This window comes from Lasioglossum baleicum, chromosome 4 (genome assembly GCF_051020765.1).
Source record: "Lasioglossum baleicum chromosome 4, iyLasBale1, whole genome shotgun sequence".
In the NCBI taxonomy this organism is placed as follows: Eukaryota; Metazoa; Arthropoda; class Insecta; order Hymenoptera; family Halictidae; genus Lasioglossum; species Lasioglossum baleicum.
This window is the reverse complement of record NC_134932.1, coordinates 16,688,918-16,709,612: the sequence shown is the minus strand read 5'-3', so window position 1 is coordinate 16,709,612 and position 20,695 is coordinate 16,688,918. Positions and strand designations below refer to the sequence as shown.

General features: G+C 35.5%; 3 protein-coding genes across 9 annotated transcripts in view; all 3 read left to right on the top strand.

Annotated features, from left to right (window-relative positions):
• Positions 1 to 8,360, top strand: part of Tok (tolloid-like protein 1 tolkin) — a 97,375-nt gene extending 89,015 nt beyond the window's left edge. For both annotated transcript variants that reach the window (XM_076421865.1, XM_076421866.1), the window contains exons 9-15: positions 1,179 to 1,646; positions 2,162 to 2,284; positions 2,357 to 2,675; positions 3,238 to 3,529; positions 4,131 to 4,344; positions 4,998 to 5,248; positions 5,720 to 8,360. In XM_076421865.1, the coding sequence (XP_076277980.1) occupies positions 1,179 to 1,646; positions 2,162 to 2,284; positions 2,357 to 2,675; positions 3,238 to 3,529; positions 4,131 to 4,344; positions 4,998 to 5,248; positions 5,720 to 5,890 (1,838 nt within the window). In that variant the 3' untranslated portion in view covers positions 5,891 to 8,360. The remainder of the gene's footprint in view (positions 1 to 1,178; positions 1,647 to 2,161; positions 2,285 to 2,356; positions 2,676 to 3,237; positions 3,530 to 4,130; positions 4,345 to 4,997; positions 5,249 to 5,719) is intronic.
• A 153-nt stretch (positions 8,361 to 8,513) lies between these two features.
• On the top strand, positions 8,514 to 15,022 carry LOC143207938 (tubulin alpha-1 chain). 2 transcript variants are annotated; one of them, XM_076421880.1, is made up of 3 exons: positions 8,514 to 8,592; positions 13,151 to 13,375; positions 13,837 to 15,022. In XM_076421880.1, exons 1-3 carry the CDS (start codon positions 8,529 to 8,531, stop codon positions 14,961 to 14,963), a joined length of 1,416 nt encoding a protein of 471 aa, XP_076277995.1. In that variant the 5' UTR covers positions 8,514 to 8,528; the 3' UTR covers positions 14,964 to 15,022. The 2 variants fall into 2 exon arrangements, with proteins under 2 accessions (XP_076277995.1, XP_076277994.1); XM_076421879.1 differs by lacking the exon at positions 8,514 to 8,592 and adding an exon at positions 11,915 to 12,069 and having other exon boundaries at positions 13,153 to 13,375.
• Positions 15,023 to 16,058: 1,036 nt separating this feature from the next.
• LOC143207934 (klarsicht protein) overlaps positions 16,059 to 20,695 on the top strand; it is a 229,439-nt gene continuing 224,802 nt past the window's right edge. The window contains exons 1-7 of one of the 5 annotated variants that reach the window (XM_076421859.1): positions 16,059 to 16,672; positions 17,031 to 17,054; positions 18,122 to 18,248; positions 18,433 to 18,562; positions 18,646 to 18,810; positions 19,108 to 19,309; positions 19,387 to 19,511. In XM_076421859.1, coding sequence (XP_076277974.1) covers positions 16,648 to 16,672; positions 17,031 to 17,054; positions 18,122 to 18,248; positions 18,433 to 18,562; positions 18,646 to 18,810; positions 19,108 to 19,309; positions 19,387 to 19,511 — 798 coding nt within the window. In that variant the 5' untranslated portion in view covers positions 16,059 to 16,647. Of the gene's footprint in view, positions 17,055 to 18,121; positions 18,249 to 18,432; positions 18,563 to 18,645; positions 18,811 to 19,107; positions 19,310 to 19,386; positions 19,512 to 20,695 lie in introns of all 5 variants that reach the window. The other 4 variants (XM_076421861.1, XM_076421862.1, XM_076421860.1 and 1 more) reach the window with 4 other exon arrangements.

The following is a 20,695-nucleotide window of genomic DNA, read 5'->3' as shown; positions in this document are numbered from 1 at the left end:
CTTTACGAACATAAAGTTTTAAAAAGCATGAATTGTACTTATGGAAATTTATATATTTATAAAGTAGGTACACAAAAACAAACGCAAATAAAAAAACACCGAATGGCGATGTTATTCTTTGCAATATGAAATGTTTCGATAAAACAATTATCATTTCCAAAAGAAGGTAGAAAATAATTAGTATTGCATTCGATAAATCCTTCGTCGTTCCGAGAAATTACAGATTACTTCCTGATTACTTCCTAAAAAATTAAAGCTTAATCGAATTGATTGAATTAAATTTTTATCTGTAATTAATAAATATTAAAACCGCGATCAATCAAACTATTTTGAACTGTTATCTCCACAAGAACGATTTTGTTTTTTGATTTTTAATAAACAATGCGCGCCTCCAATATTTTCGGTATTCGGTCATTAACTTCAAAATTATTTTTACCATTATTATAACCATCGATAGTAAATATATTGCTAGGATAAATATTTCCTCAAAAAATATGACACAACGTCCACATATTTCTCGATTATTAAGAATAGTTTTCGTTTATAGAAATACGAAATGTATTAAAGAAAAAGTGGTTTTCGATTTAATTAGCTAGAATAAGTAATATTGCCAGGTTATTAGATCAGAAGTGTGTAAAAATGGGAGTTGAAAATAATGTTGTATAGGAACTACAAAATTATTAGGTGCAAATTAAAAGGTCTTTAACTGCAATTGCACGAGTTTTCCATTCAATTGTACAATAAACAAAATCAAAACCTGTAGTTTGTACGGGTTCGGTTGTTCTCGTATTAACCCTGTAGTACTCGAGTGGTGCTTTAAAGTCACCATTAAAAATTGCAGTACCATTTCATTCACAATATTGTTTACTTTATTAAATATCTTGGTATCTAATCAATTACTACACATTTAAGTATTGTGTGAGGTATTATAACAATTTCATATCCATAAAATTAAAAAATCATGTGCAATGAAATTATTCTAGGTCGGAAGAAATGTTTAATATTCGAGTTAAAATAGCTCCGACTGCAAAGGGTTAAAATCAAGTGTTTCATATTGAGTGTAGCCACCCTGCACCCCCTCGCATATTTAAAAGTTATTCCATTGAAGAGAAACTGTCTTACGCGATCGAGCTCGGTAAGTCCTGCATTGACTAACATTGGCTTCGATAATGATGCAGGTCGATTCTGTGGGAGCGGGAAGATCCACGAACCCATCGTGTCCACTGGAAGTAGAATGCTGGTAACGTACGTGACATCGAGTCGTCAGAGCGGGCACCGTGGTTTCACGGCGAGCTACGAGGCCGTTTGCGGCGGCGAGGTTGAACTCGACGGCACCGGTCATTTAGAGTCACCAAATTACCCGGAGGAGTACCAATCGAGCAAGGAGTGCATCTGGAAGTTGTCTGTGCCGGAGAACTTCCAAGTGGCTCTAAAGTTTCAATCCTTCGAGATCGAGAACCACGACAATTGTGTGTACGACTACGTCGAGGTCCGCGACGGTCATAACCCCGACTCCCCATTGATCGGGGTTTATTGCGGCTACAAAATACCGCCAGACATTAAATCCACCGGGAACAAACTATTGGTGAAGTTCGTTAGCGATGTATCCGTGCAGAAGGCTGGATTTTCAGCGACATTCATGAAAGGTGCGATTTCGTTTCGCCTACGATAATTTTAACACGATTAAAGTCCTACTACTAATTTACGATATTGTAGAGCCTCAATTATCTGAACCGACGATGTCCGAATTCTCCACGATTCACGTGTAAACAGTTCAATCTAATCCGATCCACATACAACACGATGTATTATATAAATTAATAAGAATTTGTATCACCCCAATACTTTAATTCTGCCGATTAGTTCGGATAATCGAGGTTCTACTGTATCGTGAATTAAGTAAGTAAATATGATCCAAATTGTGTCATGTTTGGAATCATTTTAATCAGAAAAGTATCACGAATACGTTAGTAAAAGTTTCATAAAAATAACATTAGAAACAAAGAAATGTTTATCATTAGATCAATATTATCTAGAAACGTTACTGTAATTCCTCGATTTTTATAAAACGTGCATTTAATGTAACTTAGTAAGATCACGGTCACGAAAATGCTAAAAAATATTTAAAATTAATTTGTACTGAAAATTCTAAATATTGCAGAATTTGACGAGTGTGTTCTAATCGAGCACGGTTGCGAGCACGATTGTATCAACACTTTGGGTGGATTCGAGTGCTCTTGTAAACCAGGTTACGAACTGCATTCCGATGGAAAACACTGCGAAGGTAAGTTTTTCCAGCAATATAACATTTCCCGTTGTATTTTCATATAATGTATTTTCAATATGTTACTGTTAGATGCTTGTGGCGGAGTGTTCGAGGATAGCAACGGAACCATCACGAGTCCTTCATTTCCGGTGACCTACCCCGGAAACAAGGTCTGCATTTGGGAAATCATAGCTCCTCCCCAATATCGTATCACGTTGAATTTCACGCACTTTGACCTGGAAGGTAACAAAGCTCGACAGCAAGATTGCGAATACGACGCTGTCGAAGTCAGTAGCAAGCTCGGCGACGATATCTTGAGGAAACACGGGGTTTTCTGCGGTTCGAGACCGCCCCCATTAATTATATCCGAGGGAAACTTTATGAGAGTAGCTTTTACGTCTGATAACAGGTATTATAATTCTCTCATTTATTTAAATACAGTAAATTATTATTATATATAAAAGCATATTTGTTTACGATCGGGATCCGGTTAATCGAGGTCCTACTATATGTGTATTGGAACTGCTCAGGAAAATAGACCGCGGATTTATGACAATAATAAACAGATAAAATTTGAAGCGGTAGACAGATTAAAAGAATTCAAGAATATATAAATGCATTAGTTTCAGACTATCCAAATCATTAAATCAAGAATGGAATTTCTGTTTGACTCCTATTTCTTGCAATTTTTATTTGTAGCAATTATTATTTTATTTAATATATATATGTGTATATATATATATATAATTCTTTTGCAAAATAAAAAAAGAATTATCATAGTACATGAAGATTAATGAAACACGATAAAATAGAAACTTTGTTAATGATCATAACGCAGTTAAAATCGTAATATACTTGAATACATAATTTGAGCAAATGATAATTGATCAATATTTTTCCTACGATTTGTAACTTTCCATACGCTTTTGCGTTTTTGCCACTAAAACACAGTATCGGTTTGTTTGCCACAGTATTCAGAAAACAGGGTTTGCAGCTGTTTTCTTTACGGACATGGACGAGTGTGCAAACAACAACGGTGGCTGTCAACACGAATGCAGAAACACAATAGGCTCTTATCAATGTTCGTGTCACAACGGCTTCACGCTTCATGAAAATGGACACGACTGCAAGGAGGGTGGTTGTAAATATGAAATTGTTGCGCCAATGGGCTCTATTACGTCGCCCAATTATCCGGATCATTATCCAGGCCTGAAGGAATGCGTTTGGCATTTCCTGACCAAACCTGGTCATCGTATTAAATTAGTTAGTATTTTTAACACTACCTTACTACCTTACTATGTGTAAAGCCAAAAGTGACTAGTAGACTGAGGATTTTATACATTTGTGACCAAATTCAGTAGGTGACATTTAAAATAGTAGGAAGATTAAAAAACTTTGAGAATATCAGTTTATTATTTTTAATCTATTATAGAATGAAAGAACTTCCTATTTAATTTCTACTTCTTGCAATTAATGCGCAGCAAGTTTCTTCAGTTCAAGTTCAATACTAATATAGTTATAATAATTACAAAGTACCCTATAGTTTATATGAGATAACTAAATATTAAATATTTTTATTCTTCTTTCTATGTTTAGTGTGGCCTGAATGCACATTTTATTTTGTGTTAGTACATTAACGTAAAATATTTAATAGAATATGATTTCTATAGATTATATACATACACTGAAGCTGTTAAATTATTGATTAACGGTATTTTAATTATGTTTCGTCTCTTTTCAAAGGCTGGCTTAATGAAAAGAGAATTCGAAGTCATCCACAATTCAATTCAAAGCATAATTTATAATACATTCACTTTAATGACGAATATAATAGATGATCATAAATAAATTTTATGTTCTGCAGATCTTCAAAGTCTTCGAGATGGAATCCCATCAAGAATGTGCTTACGATCATATCGCTATTTACGACGGAGATTCTCCGGAGAGTCATATTCTCGGGAAATTCTGCGGTACAAAAGAACCTCATCCAATTTTAGCTACGGGAAATCAAATGTATATGGTTTTCAAGAGCGATGTTTCCGTCCAGAGGAAAGGTTTCCTCGCTACGCATAGCACTGGTAAGGAACAGCAATCAGAAGATGTAATACATTATTTGCACCTATCAAATCAATTAAACTATTACGGTGTTCCAGAAAATATTAGATAATTGTTGTTCCGTGTACAGCATAATGTTTTTACGTTTCACTAATCAATAGTATTGTCATGAATGCATAAAATTCGAAGTTTACTCATGACCAATGTGAAATATTTTCTGGGTCGCTGTACTAAAACCTTATATTTCACATAAAATAATATCTCAAAATTTTACAATAACAGAACGTCTCAATAATGATGAGTTGTAACTGGAACAGCGAAGTTTTAATTTGGAACAATTATTCTTAAGATCAGTATTTGCCTACGAAATTACCAAAGTACCACTCTAAATAATGTATATTTCAACTTGATTGTAGAAGCAGCTCCCATTGTGTCACAGATTATACAATATGTAATTCGCTTTCAATATCGCTCCTAAGCGCGAAGGCACGAACCTTTTCGTGCCTCGCTCTCTTATAAAATCGCGTTCAACCATCGAAATCGCATGTGACCTATCGAGTAAACCGAGCTTTGTTCCGTGGACTCTCATTTGCGGTCGTTAGTCACTTAGAAAGTCGCGAAATCGGATAATCTTTGAAGTAGACACCCATTTTGCTAACGTAATTGTGTCACACAGCCTGCGGTGGTCACCTGGTCGCAACGGATGAAGTCAAGTATTTGTACTCGCATGCGAAGTACAGCTATCATAATTATGACCACAGAACGGATTGCGATTGGGCGATAGAGGCACCGCCTGGTAAAAACGTGCATTTAACTTTCCTCAAGTTCCATCTTGAATACGAGACCGAATGCAACTACGATTTTGTAGAAGTTTATTCGGGCCTGGACACTTCGGGCCCCATGTATGGACGATACTGTGGTAATAGTGTAAGTGTACTTATAGTATTAAATATAATTACTCTTTCTGATCTACACATTTAACCCTACGCACTCGGAGCTATTTTAACTCGAAAATCAAACATTTCTTCCGCGACCTAGAATAATTCTATTCTATGTAGTTTTCTTCATTTTACGGATATGAAATTGATATAATATGTTTAGTAATTGATTAGAGACACCAACATATTTAATAATCTAGACAATATTTTGAATAATGGTATATCAATTTTATGTATATGGTATATCAAGTGTTAAGGGTTAATTAAATTATTAGGAGACCATTGAAAAGAAGTCACGGCTGACCCATCATAGATGTTCCCGTAGCCCTAATGTTTATGGTTTGACAGCACACGCTACGTAGTATCTGTGACTGCTTAGCCGCTCCTTCCAAGTGACCTCTTTTCAACTCGGAATAATACTTAATTGCTGCACAGTCTTACGATTATAATCGCGTTCCAGAACACTACGGACTTTACTTCGATGAATGAGGCGCTGTTGGTAAGGTTCCGGACGGACGACACGATATCGAACAAAGGATTCGTGGCAGTTTTTGTGGCGGTCGACTGGCAAGTCAGCGGCGAGAACTACGGAGGTTCGGACAACGAAGACACTGATGAGGAGAACCTCTGATCCGTGGCCGGCCTCGCCAATCGATTAAGTTACGGATGGTACATCGGTTCAGTCTTACGAAGCAACGATCAAAGCGAGAACGAATAAAATCGTTCCTGAAGCGAGCGTCCAACGTTCGACGGAGCCTGGATGCAAATCTTGCTCGATCGTCGAGGCCGTCAAGCTTACTCTTCCCGGAGAACGTCCATACAAAGCGAATCTCGCAACCCGACCGAATATGATCATGCACGCCTAACATCGATCCGTGTTCACCTGGAGAAGCATCGTGGATAAATCGAGTTTCACAAGGATAATTTATTCCATCGCCGAGGCGGTAACACGTCTTTCCGTTCTGGATTAGTATACATATGTACGAGTTCGAAATTCGGCCTATCGACGGGCCAATCGTGCCATTATATGTTTAGGTAGATTCGCGTTACACTGTTAACTCCTCTAAGTTCGACCCCAATAAAACAGCACGTTCTGTTCGGGAGAAGAAAACGGAAAAGGAAAAGGATATCATTGCCAAGGTGATTGCCTACGTCCATCGTTATGGGATTTCAATAAGCAACCGGTGCCAACGAGAAGGCACGCAAAGTTGATACGAAAAGACAGTTGAATCTCTTCGACATTGTTCTCGCAAACACTGCCCTGCAAACGTACCAAATGATTCGACGAATGATCATCATAGATCAATTTCTTCCTGGCCACACTCGAGTCCTTCCCTCTTCCTTTCTCTTTTGACGAAAGTGCTTCGCCATTCAAGAATCTCACCTTGAACGTACGCTGATAAATGGTTCTAAACTGTAACGGTAAAACAATAAGGCAAGACGAGGGTGTTCTCTGATTGCCGAATGATTAGCGTTCCCCGCCAAACGGCCTTCGCTCGGACACGTTCGGTGGAAACGTTCCAAATAACAACTTGTGCAAATATTTGGGTAATCTAGATATAAATTTAGTAATAGCGCTGATCGATCCTACAATCAGCGATAGAAATTTTAAGTCGAGCCTCGATCGAACTGTTCCGCGTGCTCGCGTTATGTCGAGGTTCCCGGCGACCGTTTATTGTACATAGATAAAAATTTAGATGTAGACGTCGTGCCGTTTTATATGTAGTCATAGAATCGACGACCGATCAAATATTTCGCTATTCGAGTTTTTTCCGACAGTTCTTGACTCTGTACTTTGCCATCCGTGTTTCCCGACGAAACGCTGTGCAGTAACCAGTGATGGGCAAAAATCATTTCAGAAAAATAGTCAAATCACAAATATTAAGTCGTTCAGAAAATTCTACGGATTGCTCATGGCAAGCTCTGGCCTATGCTGCGTTCATATTCCGTGATTGTTATCTTTTGTTCGATTAAAAATTAGATATTCTGGAATAAATAAGCACTGTGAATTCCTCAGAGTTCAGTAAAAATGGTTTTATAACTGTGATTCAAAATGCAATCTGAAAAGGGACATATCCGGCATTGCATTTTTCTGCCCTTCAATTTTATCAAAACAATGCCAATTTATTGAAGCAATTGATCGAAGAAGCTCATGATGACAATATTATATCTACAGATACATTGATGTAAATGGTTTACAAACGGAGATTTTGACTTATTCGATAAGAAACATGGTGAAAGACTCCCAGATTTAAAAACAGACGAATTGTTACTTTTGTAAGACGAATTATTATTTTTACGAAGAGGGACTCTGTTAAATCAACGAATGAGCTTGAAAAACAGTTAGAGGCAGGCGAAGTTACCGTCTGCACACATTTTTTTAACAAAACATCCGTAGTACTTTCTAAACGAATTAATACATTATCAACTTGTAATTTATTTCTTCCCGAAAGCGAAATGTATTTAGATATTGTATTCGACTGTTACATCATTACAAAATGCTTCTATGAAACACATAAATCAGTTGACAAATACCATGGTATTTTGTCTTTAATCATATCATGGAATGTGAAATTATTCTGTAATTAAATGCAAAATGCCAAGGTATTCTTTAACTGATTTATATAGTCGATAGAAGTATTCGGTATTTTACACGTACTTCAATTACAAAAGCATTCGACGTTGCTCATCACTGGCAGTAACGATGCATAAAGGGTTCCACTTTACTCAATCGACACGAATCGTTAGTGATATCAGTAAGAGAATATCGAGAGATCCGCGATTCGATTGGACAAAATAAAATTCTCTGAAATGTTGAGTGTAGTTTTTAGAAAACGTGTACTTATCAGTTAATTGAATTAAAAGAACAATCTATTAACTACACTATGGATCGAATACAATCTACAATGGAACTATCACCATTCTGCACGAGCGTAATTAGTAGACTGCGGATTTCATGCATTTTTGGCAAAATTGAGTAAGTATAATTTAAAACATTAAAAACATTAGAAGAATTTAAAAGTACACTATTATATTACTTTCCATCTATTAAACATATTAAGAAAGAAAACAAACCTATGTTTCGCTCTCTAATTTGATATAATTCAGGTAGAAAATGTTTATTTTGGATAAAGATCCGCAGTCTAGTAATTAGTTAACAAAATGCGATCTTTTGTTCGGGGTGTTCATAATTTTCTTACTTCCTGTTTTCTAAGTAATCTCTTAACTCTTCACTTATATCATTATGTTCTGATTGTGTTTATTGAATAATGTACTTCTCGACTTTGAAAGTTTGTTCGAAATATTCTTTTAACATATCACGCTTTTATTGTATCATAATTGTGTATAATATGTGTTAAATGAATTAAGAGAGTATTATAACAAGATAAAATAAGAAATTTAGACATAGAAGTATGAATACAACGCAAGAGGAACTTACTAGTACTTGTAATATCGATAACAATGTTAAATTTTAACCATATTCGTGTGGATCGATTAAAATGGGAGACTGTGTGAAACAAGAACAAAAGTATCCAGTCAGGAAAATAAACAGATAATAGTGATAAGTTTAATTGTTAACGATTAACGAAGAAAAACATCGGCATATTATACTCTAAAATACATAAAGACAGCCGAAGTAAACTAAAGGTCGCAGTAATTTCAGGTAAACTTGTCCATTTACTGAAAATATGATTTACGCGTTGGACGTTTTTTAACAACTCGCAACTAAATACTAAAGAAATATATTTATAAAATAAGGTTGCATTCAGCGAGAACCGATTTACGAAAACAAAATCGAATTATAGTCGTTTCAAAATTTCTAGTTCCAATGAATGATTCCAAATGTATCATTCCGAATTCGCCAAGAGACTCGTGTTTTGAACAAGAAAAGAAGAAGAAATGTTATTCTTTGTATATCGTATTTGAAAATCGCGCGTTTGCGTGTAAACACCATATCATGTAAGAAACACCAAAAATACTGTCAGTGGAAAGAAGATTATTCGAGTGAGAGTAATTTCTCAAAATTTCTAGATTTCTTTTCATATTCTTTCTACATGATGCACTGCCTTGTGAACATTTTTAATAACGCCACGCAAGAAGTTTGTCGCCAAAATGGTGTATCGTTCATTTTTGTTTCGCGTTGCGTCGCGTGCATTGTACTGCAAGACGAATACGGCCTATATTAATCAAAAGGACATGTTTATATCCGAACACGAGTGTAAACACAGTGATTAAACTACAGTGATTTCGACTTTTGTTTGCAAGTATGCATGTATGTGTCTTAAATACACGCATATAGTGTTGCTCCTTTAAAAGAACAGTTCATACGCCTAACCCACACGTATAATATCTTATCTATTAACGGATGTGATAAGAACAATATTAGGCGCCGCGTCAAGTTCCTTTTTGTAAATTATATGTGATTTATTTGTTCTCAGAAATACACGTTATAGGCACTCTACATATTATCATATAAACAACTATACTATACTTCCATTGTGCGCGATTCCTGCATCAAACGACACTTCCGCATCCACAACTTTTCCTTTATTTTAGGGAGAGGTTCCTTCAAAAATCGAGTTTTCTCTATTATCACCGATTCTATCGTCAATATGTTTATTTTTCCACTCGTAAAGAACAAATACGCGATAACCATATTGATTGACGTTAAAATAAATATTATTTCAAACTAAACCTAAATAAAAGCTGAAGACAGAACCTTAAAGATCAGCTTTGTACCCTACAATGATATACAGAATGATCGATAACTGGTGTACAACCGAAAAGGGGGCGATTCTACTTAAGAAATAAGCCGGGAATGTAGAATAAAATGTTTTCATATATTGGGCTTTCTTTTCGAGAAAACCGTTTGCCATAAAATTTTTCAATATCAATAAATAAATAACAAATTTTATTGTCAAAATCATCTTTCGAATAAATTCTCGACCAATAAAATTATTTTAAATAAATAAAAGATACTTTTTTATTCGAACCTTCGAATAACAAATAAAAATTTTTGATCTTTTATTTATTTCGTTATTTGTAGACAACTAACTACTTCCACTACTACTACTTCTACAGATGAGTACAGTGACAAGGTAGTAATGAATGAAATGACTTCGCATCCGAAGATGCGAGGCCATTGTAGTTGCCCTCTTGAACGACAATTTGTCGGGGCCACTTCGGCATATAGTCTCTTCCTTTTCTTCGGCGGTCCACCAAATATCTGAAACCCTAAACGTGCTCGCAGTGAAAACGATCGACGACTTCTGAAACGAATTACAAGTTTCGAGAGAAGCCGAAGAATCGTTCCGCTGGTGCAATCGAGCAGGTGCGCAACGTTTCGAAACCCTAATTTACGTTACTGTTTTGGCCGCGCATGCGTGAAATGTTGCACCATATCGCAGATCGCAGCACTGGGTTAGATTTTCAAACGTTCGTAAACGTTCTGTAAATCTGTAAACGTCTAGAGAACGTTACTTTCGGACGTCCGAAGAACGTTTTGAAAATTTCGACACAGGATGTCTTCAGGACGTCCCACTTTGTAAATGGGACTTCTTACGACATTTACAGAATGTAACGAAGCATATACATACATATGTAGAACGTAGTACATTGTACATGCATCGGACGTATTTAGATAAGATATCTTTGTGCTATTTGGATGGTAATAGCTATTCTAACAGATGTATTTGTTAGAAACTAAATAATAATTTAAAAAACCCACATTATTTTAAACAATTAAGTCCGGTCTATTTTATACAATCACGAGACTTTCGCTCAGGAATCTCGAACATCTTTGTTCTCACAAACACCGTGAAACTCCGACGACAGTCATTTCAAGGTGCACAGGAATAAGAAAGTCAATTTGCATATGTAAAGAATGTACTAAACCTACGTTTCCAGTTAATTCCATGGCTCTTTTATTTGATAAATTATATCGAATCAAAACTAACATATAATTCAATAACCTGAGTTCTATCAAAATTAAAACGCAATTATTCGTTACAAATTCACAGAGAATTATATCTTTAAATGTCTATTAGTGATACGTAACGTAGTTCAAAGATTCATCTCATTGATTACGGTCATAATTTGTTAACGAGGTCGTGCTCAAGCATTATGCAAATGTAGGAAGGATACGTTCCATGTGTATACTAAATATGTGTATATGATTCATATATGAATATGACCATTTACTATATCAAACATAACCTATACTTAATGAGACAATATTCCATTCTTTTGACAATAATTTTAGCAATAACTGCAAATTGTTGAATATAATTTTAAAAATATCCATTAAGGACAAAGAAATTACTAGATATGTTTATTTATTGCTATTTCGTTGCATTTTGTTTTAATCCATGGTATGCATTTTGTTTTAACCGATGTGCTTGCTTGGTTGAGGGCTTGGCTGTAAATTAATCGTTGCCGAGTCAACGAACAGGTCATTCTACACAAATTTCTCGTTGAAATTTGTAAAATCAATAAAATAAATGTCGCATGACAGTCGCGAGGTACTATATTTTGCGAGTAGGAAACATGCGTGAAGGCGTTCTGGCGTGTTGCGGTCGAGTGTCGTCCAATCAGAGGCTAGGGTGAGGTCACAGGCGGCCAATGATCGTGCGCAGAAAGAGTCGATAGTCGAGGGTATAAGATCCCGTCGCTGGCGTCCCTCGCGCATTAATCGTTTGGTCTTTGCTCGTGTATTGTGTGTGATTGATAACAGAAGCGGCATTACTTGCTCTAACTATCGGCTACCCAATTTTTACGAGGACGTAAAACACTTCTTAATACTTCAAAATGGTAAGAGAATACCATCGGGTAGTTTCACGTCTGAGAAATAACGCTTTTACAAGTACGACGTGTTAACTGAAGTACGCTGTTACATTGTAACGCTCGAACCGGCCGGCTCCGCCCTTTCCACAATGAATCTTCTCAGGAATCTCAATATTCTTCATATAAATTCAGAAGCATTTGCTTAATATCAATTTCTTTTCGTTTTACTCGGGGTATGGATTTATCGTAGAAAAATGGCAGTTTCGTGTGATTGTGAAAATGTCAGATTTTGTTTCCGCGTTGACAAGGAGAGGGGGAAGTGTACGTCGTTTTGCTGACGCGATCGATATTTTAAAGAAGCTGACATTTTCCAATAGACATTTCCAGGAAATATCACACTTTAAATTCAACAGAAATTAAATATTCAACGAAAAATTGACATTACACGTGATGATTAAAATCATTTTTAATTAATGTGTAAGCGATATTTACTATTTGTAATTCATTAAAAGAAAATGTTTTACCATTTCGTCATTTCCAATGTTACTGAAAATGTGTCGAATAAGATTACAACAGTACTAAAGCATTATTTCATTATGAAATTCCAGCATATACATATTTTATAACAGAACTAACCTAGACCAATCAATTATCGTTCACGATTACACTATTTCTTCGCCAGCGAATATAAATTTATTATTAATTTTTTAAAATAATTTATATATATTGGTAGACACCGCTCTAAATTATACAAAAAAGAATTTTAAAAAAGCACTCAAGAGCTCAGTTAATAAACTTATGAGGCTCGTGTTTTATGGGCGAAACATGAACACGAGTCAAGTTCGTGTTTTATTTCGTATGATAGTCATTTGTTTCACCGACTATGTCCTGTCGAGAATGCAGATATCGACATTACAGTGGTAAACCATTTTTCGCAAAATTTTGAGTTTCAAATTTCGAGTCGCCGGAAATCCTTCTTGCAAATGTAAAACGAAGCTACATATTTGCAAAATTTCAGCCAAATCGGACGTGATCGGTTTTCGGAAGTACAGCTGGCGATTTTGTGACTAGCAATATGCATAAAAACTTTCATGTAATTCTCTTTTTCAGCGTGAATGTATCTCAATCCACGTTGGCCAGGCTGGTGTCCAAATTGGTAATGCTTGTTGGGAGTTGTATTGTCTGGAGCATGGAATTCAGCCTGATGGCCAAATGCCATCAGATAAAACTATTGGAGGAGGTGACGACAGTTTCAATACTTTCTTCAGTGAAACTGGTGCCGGAAAACATGTTCCCAGAGCTGTTTTCATCGACTTAGAGCCTACAGTAGTCGGTATGTAACTGCATAAAATTTTAATTATTAACACGTTAAACACCAAGCCTATTTTGCTGGACTTTTGTTTACGCTGCCCCATTATGTGGTGCGACGTTTGACATATTAACTTTCTGATCTCTAATAAATAACTCATTATATACATATAGTAAATATGTGATAAAAGTGTGATTTTATTCTGCGTTAATGAATTAACAGATTGTCGATCATTGGTATTTTGAATGGTAACCAAGGCAGAGAGAAAATACATTTTCTTCAATATCATTGCACCTTTCTATGAAACTTTGTAAAACATTTATTGCTGTTTTGGTTTGTTTAGCTTCCGCACTTGTAGAAAATAATTGAAGTTTTATTTCGATTTATAGAGGTTTTCCCAAAGTGCAGCAGAAAGGAATGAATAAAATTTTCGTTGTATAGAGGTTCGAGTTATGTATTTTGTCACATTATTATTCTTTTTCCAGACGAAGTTCGCACAGGCACATATCGTCAACTCTTCCATCCAGAACAATTAATCACAGGCAAAGAGGATGCTGCAAACAATTATGCTCGCGGCCATTACACAATTGGGAAGGAAATCGTTGATCTCGTCTTGGATCGTATTCGTAAACTTGCTGATCAATGTACTGGACTCCAAGGTTTCCTCATCTTCCACTCGTTTGGAGGTGGCACTGGCTCTGGCTTCACGTCGTTGTTGATGGAACGCTTATCTGTGGATTATGGAAAGAAGTCGAAGTTGGAGTTTGCAATTTATCCTGCACCACAAGTTTCCACTGCTGTGGTCGAACCTTACAACTCTATTCTGACTACCCATACCACTTTAGAACATTCCGATTGTGCATTTATGGTCGACAATGAGGCTATATATGATATTTGTCGTCGTAACTTGGATATTGAGAGACCAACGTACACGAACCTGAACAGACTGATTGGTCAAATCGTTTCTTCGATCACAGCCTCTCTTCGTTTCGACGGTGCTCTTAACGTTGACTTGACGGAATTCCAAACTAACTTAGTACCTTACCCAAGAATTCACTTCCCTCTGGTAACTTATGCCCCAGTCATTTCCGCGGAAAAGGCTTACCATGAACAGCTCTCTGTTGCGGAAATCACGAATGCTTGCTTCGAACCAGCCAATCAGATGGTCAAATGCGATCCCCGTCACGGAAAGTATATGGCCTGCTGTATGTTGTATAGAGGAGACGTTGTACCAAAGGATGTTAATGCAGCTATCGCAACTATCAAGACAAAACGCACCATCCAATTCGTCGATTGGTGTCCGACTGGTTTCAAAGTTGGCATTAACTATCAACCACCTACTGTTGTACCGGGTGGTGATCTTGCTAAAGTACAACGAGCTGTTTGCATGTTGTCGAATACTACTGCTATTGCAGAGGCTTGGGCTCGACTTGACCATAAATTCGATCTGATGTACGCAAAGAGAGCATTCGTACACTGGTATGTTGGTGAGGGTATGGAAGAGGGTGAGTTCTCCGAGGCACGTGAAGATCTCGCTGCCTTGGAGAAGGATTATGAAGAAGTTGGTATGGATTCTGCTGAAGGTGAGGGAGAAGGAGCTGAAGAATACTAAACAAATCCTCATGATTTTTCAACAAGAAACACTATGAAATAAATGAGCGAATTTGCAAACGTTATTGTCTCATGTATGTTACCTGACCTTTATGTTTCCTAAATCATTTTATTAATTACGCAATTAGTAGATTACTTTCAGTTATATGTTATACATTTAAAACCATGTCAGTTCTATTTTCGAATAATAGAGAAGTGTTTAATTTAATTATCACGCATCTTGTTACGTTAACTTAGAATTATAATATTTAGAAAACTGAAAGTAATGAATTGTTTTATTAGTTATCGAAAGAAAACAGAATTGTATAAAATAAATAAAAATATTTGTTATTCATTTTTATCGGGTAATTGTCTACGGTGATACCGTAACATAAAACTATTATCCGACTATTGAGTATCAGAAAAGAAAGCTATCTGGTAACTTAAGAACACGGACATTATGATTTTTTATGTTATCAATACGCAACAAATATAATCTGATATACCATTTATTTCAAACGGATACAAACATTTAAAGAGTCTACAAATTTTACTTGATTACTTCCAGCTCATTAAAATTATTATCAGAAAAAGAAATAAATGTCTATATATGTAGCTCCTGTGTCTTGTGTGTGCATTTATAAATAAAATCTGATAAATCTTATTTTTAGGTATTTAAAAATTCATAAAATAGTTAATGTGTATTCGCTATTCTTATCAAATAGTTTTCACTCGTAGTTTCATGGACTTTATTTGTCATAAGATGTGCTTGCTATTAGTGATAGAGGTTTTAATTTTCACTTTGCAATACCGATCCTCTGTCTAAATAGTTTAAACGTGTCATCTCGAACGGTTCAACAGTCTCGATTGGAATACATTTGAAAAATCAGCATACGTGCGCATATGACAAGCACGCGACCCGGAATACTTCGTCTAATAATTTGTCGCGGCCATTCGCGTTTTCTTATTGCAAATGTAAGAATATCCCTTCTAATTCTGTTCTATCTCAGTTTATTGCACGTCAGTTGGTTCTACTTTACTCCAATAACAAGAATAGATATCTTACTGAGAATCCGCCATGAGCCCGTAGGCTCCTTACATTTGCCGAGAGCACGCATGCGCATCATGGCAGTGCACGTCGGTGCATGTCGGTGTGCACAGTACTCTGTGTAAGGTGGCATTTTGTTAATAAAAAAAATTTGGCGGACTCGTTATTTTAAAAATTCTGCAAATGTTACCGACACGTCATTAAATAGTGCGTCCAAACGGACCGACCATGTGTTCAGAACCACGGCGAGTAATATGAGTGAGTGAACGCAGTATTACTTCAAGTTTTTCAGTAACGTTTCCCTCCGGGAAAGAATGTAAAAAGTATTGCACGGATATCGATACAATATTCAATCGATGCATCGAGACTGAGGTGTCGATGCGTAATCAAGATCAAATGAAATATGTTCGAACTGGATTCGGACAAGTGGCTCGAGACAGGTGTATCGATGGCTCTGGCGTATCGATATATTGTTTGCATACTTACTCGCAAGGCAAGAAGCTACTGCCTTGGATGTATGCAGTGGAGTGCAGCCCCTCCAACTCCAACTTGAGTTCTCGTTGCAACGTTCTCCGGTTTCCTCAATCACGTTTTTTTTCTCGTGTGCTGAATAATGCATTTATAGTGAGACCGTTTCAAAGAATGTTACCTTTATTTCATGACTACTTGCGATAAGAATGAGAGTGAGTATTCTCCGGCCGAAGTCATGAATGTTTCCGAGGCAATTATACGTAATTTCTTATGTGCCTTATCTTCCTGCTTAAGCCGGAGTTGTACGAGGTCTCTTGTAGTTTTGATAAAAACATTCGCTATGCCACTTTACCTGGACAAAATTCATGTGTACACGATGTGTACACAACACACGCCCAAATGTTGCATCTACACGTGTGATTCATCAATGTATTCGAGGATATAATACAGTACGAAGAAATTTTACGTCGTGTTGCATCCGATGCATTAGAAAGAAGTATTTTTTTTTAAATTAGGAATTCAAGAATGGTGTGATATTCAATAATCAGTTTGTTTAATATTGACCCGTAGCTGGGATACAGTTCATTATGCTTGGTAGGTGAATTACAGAAAAATACTTCTGATAAGATCACAAGGCATTCTTTCTGCACATTAATCTTCAGGTTATACTCTTATCTCTTTTGTTGTCTACTTATCAATTCAAATAGCACTGAACTCAATTAGCTTTGTCTCCTAGTGCAAGCAAAAGCCTACATATTAGTACATATGTAACAATACAGTGTGTAGTATACATTTAGTAAATATTTCATTGCAATGGTGGTATTAAAGTATACTTAAATATTCATCAATTAAACGTTTAACTATTTATCAGTAGACTATAGATCTTTATGCAAAATAAAACATGTTCGCGTTGATTGCAGAATATAGGAGCCAAATCAAAATTGTATTCTAATATTTTTAACATGTCCACTGGTTTAAATTGTACATGCACATTTTTGTCATAAATGCATAAAATCTGCAGTGTATTTAACAGTTATTATAACTGATTAAAATATGTATACACTTCAATATTCTTTTGCATTTTTAACAAAGATGTTGTTATACATAATGTGTATCTTTTGAACTTATTGTATCTATATATGTTGACAACAACGGATCACTGTTATTTCATTAATTTGGTATCAATTTGTCTTTCATATATTGATTATTTGTGGATTATATTTTTATATGAGTAATTTTCAAACTGAAAGGTATGGACTAGTTCAAATGGAGGCGCAAAAATTTTAACTGAAACTTACAAATAAACTCTCGTAACTGGACAGTGGATCTTTATGCAACATAAAAATTTTCTACCTGAATTGTGATAAACTGTAGTGGAATAAATGTTTATTTTCTTTCATAATATGTATAATAGGTTGAAAGTAATATAACAGTGTTTCTTTCTACTCATTTTTGTCATAAGTGCATAAAATCCGCTGTCTACTTATGACGTAAAAGGGGGACGTAATAATAAAGTTTGGAAAACACTACTTTAAATGGACAATGGGACAACTATATAATTTATATCTATTACATACTCTACTCTCTACTTTTGCTTAAATATGTCTTATTCATTTTACACACAATAGTGATGTTCTAAGTACATATTTTGTGTTTTCCAGACCACTGCAAAGCCATGAAGATGAGTTTCTCGCTGTCTTCGCTTCAGCCACTTGGCCAAAGCTTAGACAAGCAGGGCCAAGCGGGGATAGCGATAGAAAGACCATATAACAGCCTTACAAAGAAACGGTTTGTTCTATATCCTACGCTATGTTATACATATAGTTCTATCTTTATTATTTTAATAAACATATTTAAAGTATTTGTTAAAACTATGTGTTATGTTGTCAATAATTGTATTATATTGTTATTTATGAGTAGTTTAGTTTGTGTAGTAAAGAAACTATGATACAATGATTTATTCATTTTACAGAAAAGATCCTAAGCAGTTTCCGAATCAGCGTTTGTGGACAAATCGTGAAGATTGCAAAGATGATTTCTGGGCAGCGATACGATCAAATTATGACTATATTATGGATACCCATTTAATAGATAGTTGTAAGGTAAGTACATAATTTTTTATACATACGTAATGCAATTTCACCTCGTGTAAATGCTATGGATTTGTTCTTAATAATAATGATAGGAAGCAAATGGCGAATTAACATGGGACGAGTCTGATGTATCAGCACAATCATGGAATTTAAAAGAAGTTAGTAGTCAGTTCTCAGAACTATACTCATGGTTAACAGTTCTTCAAGAATTGGTTTATTCGAAGGAAGAAAATTTGTTAGACAAAAGTCTGCGTGCGGTATGTATTATTCAGTTAGATTAAGGTATAATTAAACTGTGGAGTTTTCATCGATGATTTCATAAATACTATGATAAGGAAATAATAATTTCATGGATTAAAATGTCCTTTATGATAAAACTAGGGTATATAGAAATTAACTTAATTTTTGTTAATATAAATGTTTGTTATATACCTCTGAAGGGTTGTTATGAATGCATAAAAATCCACAGTCTAGTTATAATAATAAAAATTGATTGCATCAGTGACAACTAATGGAGTAGTAGTGAAATAATAGCAATAAAATGTATACCTCAGGCTCACATGGAGGAGCTGCGACGTAGGGCTTACAGAAGAAAGTTATTCAATGACCAAGCTGGAAAATTAGTGTCACGTGCCCCTGCTTTAAAAGATGAAGTAGCGTGGCGTGTTGACCATTTGAATGCGAAATGGGAATTAGTAGAACAAATTATGGCGCCTGTTGAGCGGCCAATATCCAATCAACAGGATATATCAGCAGGTAAGTTCTTAATTTCAGTACTAGATTTTGAAATTTTGAATAGAGTATCGCTCACTGTTCTTAACAATGTATTATAGATTTTGAGCATGAAGTAAAGTGTTTGAGGAAATGGCTTCGTGAGATGGAATCTCGTCTTCAACCTTTGAGTTTTCACGTAGATTGGACATTAGGGGAACTGGAGGAAAAAGCAGTGGAACATATGGTGAGTCCTATAAGAATTATTTTTATAAAAATCGGAGATCTGTACTGAAATCAAGAAATATGTTTAAGACTCGTTATTAGACTGCGGATTTTATGCATTTATTGCCAAAATGCGTGGATGTAATTTAAAACAGTAAAAACATTAAGACAATTTAAGAACATCGATATGTTATTTTCAATTCATTAACACGTTGATTGCAGCGAGTATTTTTGGAAAAGGTCTCTCAGGCCACACTATATTTTTAATAAGATTGTATTTCTTTTATATTTAAAAAAAATTTTGGCTAAGTTACTATGTATGTTACTCCATGCCACACCAATCATCGCGCCATAAAAAACCTATTCTAAACGTGCCCTAGTAGCATACACACGCCCAGAACGAAGTTATTGTTCGTGTATACAAACTGATACACGCGGCAGTCAACGTGTTAAAATTGCTAAAGATAGAAAGAAATTTTTATATGGTTTCTGTGTCTTGTAATTAACGAAGAAAATTTTTATGTTGCATGAAGATCCGCAGTCTACTCATTATAATATTATAAAATTGAGATACTGAGTTATATTTATATTGCGAGAACAATATTGTGGATTTTTGTCGTGTAATTTAATGCATTTACTTAATTCTAAAAATAAATCTAACGTGAAGTCTTCGATGAGACTGAAATGAGATAAAAATACATGGCACCGTCAGAAGAAATGTTTTAGGTACATTAGACAATGAAGTGTAAACAATGAGATGCATATATTCATGGGACGAGTCATTAACACAACAAATTGATATATTGTATATATGTGTGTGCATGCATTCCATTTATAAAGCCGGATACACGTCTTTATTGTTAACGGAAACGGTCGACAGCTGACACTCACGCAAACGTACAGGATGGACGATAGTAATAGTAAATAATTACGTTTATCGTGCTTGAAATGTATAACTAGGATAGATCTATCCAAGTGATTCAAGCTGGCGTAACTTTTAGATAATAAATGCGATACCTTCAATTTTCGCAGCGATTTCTTTTTCGCGATGCTGCAATTTCGTTGCCAACCAAAGACTTGCAGAATTATTTTATACTTTCGTTGAGGCGAACCAATGCACTGTACATTCAGTTTCAGCTCGATTGTCTTTCTACTCCCTGTTGTGTGACTGGGTGGGCGTCGAGAACTTGACTCGTTCGTGTTGGT